This window comes from Microchirus variegatus (assembly GCF_963457635.1).
Source record: "Microchirus variegatus genome assembly, chromosome: 8".
In the NCBI taxonomy this organism is placed as follows: Eukaryota; Metazoa; Chordata; class Actinopteri; order Pleuronectiformes; family Soleidae; genus Microchirus; species Microchirus variegatus.
This window is the reverse complement of record NC_139809.1, coordinates 29,853,118-29,862,314: the sequence shown is the minus strand read 5'-3', so window position 1 is coordinate 29,862,314 and position 9,197 is coordinate 29,853,118. Positions and strand designations below refer to the sequence as shown.

The following is a 9,197-nucleotide window of genomic DNA, read 5'->3' as shown; positions in this document are numbered from 1 at the left end:
ATAAAACTTCCGCCTAGCAACCGTGGCTTCCAGGGACGCTGGGTAGCTTCCGGTAGGTCGGTTTAATTTGCGGTAGAGGAAGTACAAAGTTTATCGTACTATTGTACCGAGACAAATTCGTACAAAGGGGTACAAAACAACGTAGGGCTGGCGTTCTGACATTCTGACTTTTTGATACGATAATCGCCTCTCTTGTACGCTGGGCAGCTTCCGGTAGGTCGGTTTAACTTGCGGTAAAGGACGTATAAAAGATTATCGTACTATTGTACCGAGACAAATTCGTACAAAGGGGTACGCAACGACGTAGGGCTGGCGCTCTGACTTTTTGATACGCTAACCGTCTCTCTTGTATCCGAAATCCGCAAATTTTCTACGAATAAAATTGACTCTACGACTTAGCACTTCACTAGAGTACCAGAAGCCGCGGTTGCTAGGCGGAAGTGCCATTGTGCACGTAGCCTATTCCCCTCAAATTCAAGGACCAAATGTTCCGACACAGAGACAGAGATCATTGGATTTTCAAATTCGTACACAACAACGTAGGGCTGGCGCTCTGACTTTTTGACACGATAACCGCCTCTCTTGTATCCGAAATCCGCTAATTTTTTACGAATAAAATTGACTCTACGACTTAGCACTTCACTAGCGTACCAGAAGCCGCGGATGTGCCATTGTGCACGTAGCCTAATTCCCCTCAAATTCAAGTCATTTTCTGTTAATGACACAGATCTTGGGATTTTCATTTCCCAGTCATTGCGACGCCATTTGCGCTCTTTTTGCTTAACTTTACTCGCGCACTGTTCTGCAAGAAATCTCACGTCAACGGCGGAGAGAGAGAGCGAGAGAGAGACAGCAGACAGTGTCCATAACCCTGCTAGTAAATTACGACTCCACTAGTCTACGTATGTCAAGTAACGCGGGGCACATGAAACAGTAGGTGGCGATGTAACGAACAAGGGAGACGCTGACCTAAATATCAACGTCGCTTCTTTCTGGCACAAAATTCAAGCACTTTCAATGGGGGCAATTTTCAAAAACGTTCAAGGATGCCTGATCCCTAAAACCAGGTCTTAACCCTGAAAAAGGGTTTTGGACCTCACAAAGATATTAGTACAAGTTTAAGAGGTCTCTTTAAAGACACATTTAAGCTAACACAAAACTAAATTAGCTGTGTTTTAACCTAATTCCCCTGGTAGTTATACATTATTTTCAAGGTTCCAGTCAGAAATTGGTCCAAATAATTGACATCAATGTCCATATTTGCTCTGGCGTATAGATTATCATAGAAGTTTTGACCCACCGTTATGTTTTAAGAACGTGGTATGAGTCATGAAAAGGTGGTCTTGATCCATCCCCTTGTTATTGTGTATACAGATAAATAAATAGACGTTACGGCCAGAGTCGCGGCGTCTCACCTGCAGCGTGGTGATGGACTTGTGCTGGTGCATCAGGTGAGGCATGACGGCGTCCAGCGAGCCCTGCCACTTGCAGGAGGCGCCGGGACACGGGCAGGAGTACGGCCGGAACTCGCACAGCTCTTCGTGCTCCGTCTTGTCGGTGTGCGGCAGCGTGACTTCGCAGCCCGACGAGGCGTATTTACAGGGGAACAGGACCGAGTTCGCTACCTTCTCCATGGCCAGGTTCCTGATGGAGCCCAGCGGACCTCGACAGGTCGGGCAGCAGGTGAGCTTTGGCCGGCAGTTGGAGCATACCTGACGGGGAAAAACGAGTAAAATAAGTCTCCCCTGTTTTTCCTTTCGCCACAACCTAACTAGGCAGATGGCCACACATCTTTGTTTGAGAAGACGTTTGAATATTTTTCAACAACACTTATTTTGCCACCCAACAACAATGTTGTGGTTTCTTTGCTCCATATAACACATCATTAAAACTAAATCAGTTTCATGCATTTTGGACAAAATAAGACATTAGAAAACATCATTATTTCCAGGTTCAACATTTTCTGATATTTTATGGACCTGTGCTGCAGCCCGAAACATTAGCGTTTACGTCCAACTTCCAATATCGATAGAAAACATTTACTTTACTTTTTTTTTTATTAGCCGTTTTAGTCATTAGCTCTAAAGAATTCAACATGGCCTAACATTAAAAATGAGGGGACACAGACTGTGGAACATCTCTGAATCTCTGAAGATTCGGGCAGCTTTATCGAAAACCAGGAGTTAATCAGATCCACAACAACAACAACAACAACAACAACAACAACAAACGAGCATAGTCATGTCCAGGCTGGACTGAACCTACCAGATGTCCCGACTGGCACTGCAGGATGGGGGGCAGGACATAGTCGAAGCAGACCGGACACTCGAACAGACTGGCCAGGTCACTGTTGGAGGCCGTGGTGCCCGACAGGGTGGGCACGCGCTGGGAGGGGGGGCACTTGGAGGTTCCTGTGGGCAGCGCGGTGGCAGTCTGGCGACTCATTTCTGGTCGGGCAGAAGAAAGAGAAAGACATGGAGTCAGACAAGACCGAACCGGTCACGTGACGACAACGTGGGAAGACGTTGAAAATCTCCCGGTATCACGATTAGGTTTGCATTTTAGCATTTAGCAGAAGGAAGTGCAGAAGGAGATATGGGTAAGGTAAGTGTGAGGACAGAAGAAGCTCTAGGAAGAGCTTGGTCTTCCAAGAGCTTCTTGGAGACCATGTTCTGGTAGCGCTCTGTAGGTCGTTCCATTTCCAAGACGAGCAGTACGATATATCACGTCTGTTGTCTTAAGGACAAATATCGTACCCGAACCAATTCATCGGTCTACTTCTAATGTACAACACCTGCTGTTGTCCCGGGCAACCGGCGTACCACAGATGTATTGATTTGGTTTGGTCAATAACAACCGAGCAGAAAACTGAACTCAGATGTGCTCTGTGTGTGTGTGTGTGTGTGTGTGTAGCTGCTGTTTCCTCTCGTGCTGTGCAGTTGCCTTGGTAACGGGTTTGTAGTTGACTGTGGTTTTGGCCTGTAGGGCAAAGGGAAAAAAACCAGAGGCTGGAGAAGAGGCCAGAGAAGAATGATAGGCAGGTGGAGAACAGGTATGTGTAGTAAGACAGACGACAATGGACAAATGTCTGAAAAAAATCAATACAGCATTAGAGGATGTTTCTCAGATGAGAGGTTTTGGGGGTTGAATGACAGCACAAGCCCTCACCTCCTCAGCTACCTGGGGTTGTTCTTCCATTTTATATAGACAGGCTACAGTCATACGACTCAGTCGTGTGCATAAATAAAGCTTTGGTCGAATAAGTACACGATCAGGGAAACGGAACGAAGCAAACCGTGGAGACTAAGGTAAGAAAAATCAAAGCTACCATACAGCGAAACGGATCAAACCAACTCCAAACACAAGAAGAGGTAGATGACAAAGAGTCATGACACAAGAATCGAACAAGTACACCATCAGCTCCATGTCCTTCATCAGAACACTATAATGGATAAAGAGCCATTAGTCTGGATAAGCAAAAACAGAGACCTTTGGAAAACTTTACCCACGTTTACTTCCTGATTGCTTCTTCTCATCGACCGTGACTTGACGATCAGCCGTGAAACAAAAAAGCTCTGCTAACGTTTAACAACCGTCTAAAAACAGAAAACCCTGCTCGGTCTTTTAACCGCTGTTGTTTAGCGTTAAGGTAAGAGCAGAGATCTGCTCCCTGTTTACACCGGCACGCCGTGTTATCTGCGTTAGTATAACCTTAGAAAACTTCTGACATGGAGCTAAAAGGAGCAATTTTGTTGAGTGGTTCAGATGGAACAAGACTCAGGATCACGACCCGGTCGAAACAAAGGCCTTTCTGCATGGAGTTAGCATGTTCTCCCGGTGTGAGCGTGGGTTCTCCGGCTTCCTCCCACAGGCCAAAAACATGCAATATGGGTATTAGGTAAATTGGACACTGTAAATTGACCGTGAGTGTGAGAGTAAATGGTCGTTTGTCTCTACAAGTGTTCCTAGGATGGACTGGCCACATGTCTATCGCGTCTATCGCCCTATGTCAGAGGAGATCGGCGCAGCTCCTCACGCGACCCTCATGTGTAGGATAAAGCGATAGAAAATGGATGGATGGGTTGTTCAGATGGATCATGACCGCGTCTATGTCAGCGTAGATTGGCGCAGCTATCCGTGCAACGCTCGTCTAGGAAAAAGCAGTAGAAAATGGATGGATGGATGGATCATGACCACGTCTATCGCCCTATGTCAGCGGAGATTGGCGCAGCTATCCACGCGTGACCCTCATGTGGAGGATAAAGTGGTAGAAGATGGATGTACGGATCAGATGGATCATGATCGTGTCTATCGCCCCATGTCAGCAGGGATTGGCGCAGCTATCCACGCAACCCTCATGTGGAGGATAAAGCAGTAGAAAATGGATGGATGTACGGTTCATACGCATCATGACCACGTCTATCGCCGTATGTCAGCGGAGATTGGCGCAGCTTCCCGCCCGCGACCCTCAAGCAGACAGAAAATGGATGGTTGGACGGTTCAGATGGATCATGACCGCTTCTATTGCCCTATGTTAGCAGAGATTGGCGCAGCTATCCATGGAACCCTCATGTGGAGGATAAAGCGGTAGAAAACGGACGGACGGACGGTTCAGATGGATCATGACGGTGCTCGTCTCGACGTAGTGAGCAGCAAAACAAAAAAAAGGGACGAAGAGACAGAAGGAGGCAGCAGCAGCACAGGGAGATCCCAAAGCAAGAGAGCAGAAGGAAGGATGATGTGAGTGGGAGGTGAAGACGAGAGAAGCAAAATCAAGTGGTGGTAATAAAGTGTGGCATTATGAAGACAGACAGCACAACAGCAGGGGAATTAACACCCACCAGCAAAGTGCTGCCAAAGCTAGCAGCTAAATTTAGCAATTTAAATATTAAAAATAAAAAAAAAATAAAATACATGTTTTGAAGCCAGGAACTATCAAAGTTGGTCCTTTTTTTTTTTTCTCTACAAATCATGTTTCGGCATTTTATTGGCTTAGTACAAAGTCAAGTTTTTTGAAGAGGATCCAACAATAGTGACCTGTATTTTATGAACACATGAAGGAGCCAATAATTAGCCCTGGTGCAAGTGTTTGATTGATTTCCCGTCGACATTTCAGACCATTACCAGATAGTAATTTCAGGATAAATCTGAAGCCGTTATCTCCGTCACAATCGCCGTCTCTGGCGTCTTTATTTGCCGTTGACAGCGCTGAGTGGCCGCCTCGGGGTAAATCATACTCGAGTGAAGAGGCGGGAACTGGATCCGATGTGGAGGCTAACGGCTGACTGACGCCGCACATGCCTGCCTGTAAACACATCTGCTGCGATAGAGACACCGTCTTAGCAGCTATTTATAGAGCCTCTTAGCTGGCTAGCATGCTAGCGGCAGCTCCGAGGGGCAGTGAGAACCAAATTAGCTCAGGACGTAGTGCTGGGCCAAGGCCACGGTCACAGTCGGCGAGCATGCAACGCCGGTGTTGTGATGTAAAGAAGTGCAAATACTTCTGTAAATTCATATCATCTGAACTATAGAGCCGAGATAATCAATCAAATTAATCGGTTTGAAGCCTTTTTCTTGATTAAAACAAGATCGTTTTAGCTTCTAAAATGTGAACATTTTCTTGTTTCTTTAATTTAGTACATGTCGTCGAGTAGTGCTAGAAGTGCATCGTGGAAAAGCGCCATAAGGGAGCAGCAAACACTGTGATGAACACCGACGGCAGATCAGTGAGCTGAATTAATGTATGCTAAGTGAAATATAGCAACACTGGACGTGGACCAGGAGGCCTGGACAGGGGGAGGTTTAATGATCTTACGGCAGAGAGGAGGAGATTTGCCAAACCGAAGCCCAGAAGAACTTTATTCAAATTAATTGCGTTGATAGAACCATAAGAATGTCAAAGATTTTTTGGAATGCTACATATGAATAAATCAAACAATATATCTGAATTCTGAGGACACTAGCGCTCTGTTTTTCACTGGAGCACAAAATGCTTTGGAGGGAAAAAAAAAAAGCAGCTCAGTTGTGACTGATGTGATTAGCACGTTGCTCCTGATTGGTCGAGCTTCACACAGGATCTTGGGAATTTGGGGTGGACTGAAAAAGGCAAACATGGCAGCACAGGCGGCGGTAGAAAAAGTTCTGAGCACGCCACGTCAAAAGAAAGGGTTTTAATCGTTTTATTTAGCAGAACAATGGTTTTAAAAACTAGCCTAGAAGCTACAATAGCTAGCATGCAGCATGTAAGGCTAAATAACAAATAGCAACATGTCCAACTAAAGACAGTATGTGTGTGTGGATATAAACATAGCATCACAGCTTCAACTGGAACACGGATGCTAAGAGGTGACGCCGCGAAGATAAAGGCAAAGTACAGATAAGCAGAGACCAGTGCTCTGATTGTTAGCAGGAGGTTTAAAAATAGCTTTTACAACATGAATTTTCACCTAGCAAGGCCTCTGTAAGAAGTGAAGTAAACTTCAGAGTGAACAATGACATAATTAAAAAGACACGTCTGAACGTAAAAGACAACATAAGCCAAAATGATGTTGATGTTGCTGTTTTGTTGCCAATTTTACTTTCTTACAACATTCAACAAAGGGAAGGATTCACACGTTGAATCTTTTGTGTTGTTTGAGAATGGAGAAGAGAGAGAATGTGTTTGTTTGAAAGTGGGTCATCCATGGCTGTTACAAAGCAAACAGGACGTGATAATATCTTATTTGACTAATTTAAAATTCACACACAAATCCCTAAAAAGCAACTCACTACAACCGCAGCATAATTAATATTTCCTCTTTTTACTACCGCTCCCAAGTGAAAAATAAACACAATTGGGCAACTAATACAATATTTGTCGGCAAATATAGTAACCCTAAACTAAGGGGAGGAGTGACCAATTTGCCATTCAAAAAAAAGGACACAATCGAGGTCTACGAAAAGGATTGTCTAACATCTGTCCACATGAAGATGATCCAACCCACTTTATTAGTCCGACAATAGGTGACATTTACAGTGCCGCAGCAGCAAAGGCGGTAAAGGTGAAGATAACGTATTGCACGAGGAAGGACAACAATATATACACAGTATATTAAGTGACCAGAATATATACAGTATGAGCCAGCACTGAGTTCCTACACATTTTCCATTTCAAAATTCCATACTTTTCCAGACTAATATTGACTGAAAAGTCTGGAAATTTCAAACATCTGAATACCAATTGTTTGATGCTTATTATTGTAAATAACCCATGACACTGTCGTGGCCGACAATAGGTGGCTGGTTCTACAGCCAGCTTGATTAGTTTGATATCATCTACAGGTAAGCTATGTTGCGTTAGTAACTTGTTTCGATTTGTATTAATATATATTTCATTTCAGAAAGTGAGATAATCGTCTGGAAACAACGCAAACATTTTTTCAAACTTGTCCAGACCTAATGACACGTTTCCATGATGACGCGTCTGACCGGAAAAAGACGCGTGGCACCGGAGTACAGGCACCGTTTACCAGTTAGCTACGTTAGCTCCTTTAGTGCCGTTAGCGCGCCTACAGTGGAACTGTAGCAGTCTGTTTATTAAAGGAAAAGAGCAGCGCTACAAACATCCAGCGTACCTGTCTATATACGCCTGTGAACGTGTTAAATGGGACTGAATCGTGTTAAATTTAAAGTCGTACTGGGCACGTTAGTTAACGCGCTAAAGGCTGTTAACGGCATCAACGTTAACGCACATTAACGCATGACGCATTTCCATGACGACCGACACGTGTGACGTCATGTAAAATGCCGCGGCACCAGAGTCCATCCAGGCACCGTTTACCAGTTAGCTCCTTTAGTGCCGTTATCGCGCCTACAGTGGAACTGGAGCGGTCTGTTTATTAAACGAAAAGAGCAGCGCTACAAATAACCAGCGTACCTGTGTACTGCGTAAGTTTATCGTTACTTTAGAGACTCATTTTAACAAATTGGGAGTCACGTAAACATGACTAGTATGAGCTTAAAAGTTAGTGCAAACCAGGATTGCAAGTGTATGCTATCTCCCGTGTAGATCTAAAAAAAACAAAACCATCCTGAACAGTCAAACCGTTTCCCCGTCTCTTCATATATCAACACCTGAGCTTGCGCAAAACCTCCAAAATAACAACAAAAATGCTTCTTTAACAAAAGGGTGTTAGAAAACAGAATTGAATCACGGGCTCACATTAGAGTGAGGAGAGAGAAAATGAGTGAGTCAGCTCCGAAAAACAGCACCATGCTTGTGTGTGTCTTTTATGGCGGCGGCGTGAAGGATGACAGCAGAAAGGAGAGCAGACATAAACAATGACTCGGCACACAGCAAAGGAGCAGAATGAAAGGCTGTTTCGCAGACAGGCGCACTTTATTGTGTTGTAGGTAAAAAAATAAAAAGAACACGGTGATCGCGGTGCTGCCCAAACAGCGTGAGCTCGACAGACAGAAGAAGTCGCTGAGGAAAAACAAACACACGTGAACAAGAGGGGAAACATTAATACTGACCTTCGTCCATAAGATTTCCAAGTAAGGCTTTCGTCTTCTCTTGAAATGTGGGGACCTCTGAAAGGTGGGAGGAAAAAAAACAGGGTAAACAAACTGGTTTTTCGAGGAAAAAATAGCAACAAGAAACAGAAATATTAAGCGCTCTATGATTCATTCTCACACACACACACGCAGGGTTTCACATCCTCAGTGTTGACTTCCAGCAAAGTGTTATTCCTAACCTTACCCAGCTAATGCCTAACCCAAATCTGAACGTAAACACAACACAAAGCTCCACAAAAATGACGTCCTGCCTTATTAGGACCAGGTTTTGGTCACAATAAGGACTACTGGTCCTGACAAGGTCAGCGTTTATGCCAGAAAAAAACACAAACGTGCAGGAACACACCCTCCTTGTAGTAGTTATGTGCAATTACTGACCATCCGTTCGAGCTGAACAACCATTATAAATATGACAATGATGCCAAAAGCGGCATATTCCGGCTAACATAAACTCTGGCGAGCAGGCGTTTTAAAACGGTGACGGCTGCAGAGGACCTGCAGACGAGCTGATTTTCTTAACTCCTGGTCAACAATGCTTACCTGCTAGCTGACTGTAAACTGTGGAATGGGCTTCCCGAACGGATCGGGCATCATTACTCCACGCCCTCATTCAGACACGCCTCCGTATAGGAAATCCATTC

General features: G+C 44.6%; 1 protein-coding gene across 1 annotated transcript in view; it reads right to left on the bottom strand.

Annotated features, from left to right (window-relative positions):
* Positions 1 to 8,571, bottom strand: part of siah1 (siah E3 ubiquitin protein ligase 1) — a 9,768-nt gene extending 1,197 nt beyond the window's left edge. The window contains exons 1-3 of the mRNA XM_083894179.1: positions 8,515 to 8,571; positions 2,266 to 2,447; positions 1,416 to 1,712 (exon numbers count right to left, since the gene is read on the bottom strand). Of these exons, the coding sequence (XP_083750305.1) occupies positions 1,416 to 1,712; positions 2,266 to 2,447; positions 8,515 to 8,524 (489 nt within the window). The 5' untranslated portion in view covers positions 8,525 to 8,571. The remainder of the gene's footprint in view (positions 1 to 1,415; positions 1,713 to 2,265; positions 2,448 to 8,514) is intronic.
* Positions 8,572 to 9,197: the final 626 nt, after the last annotated feature.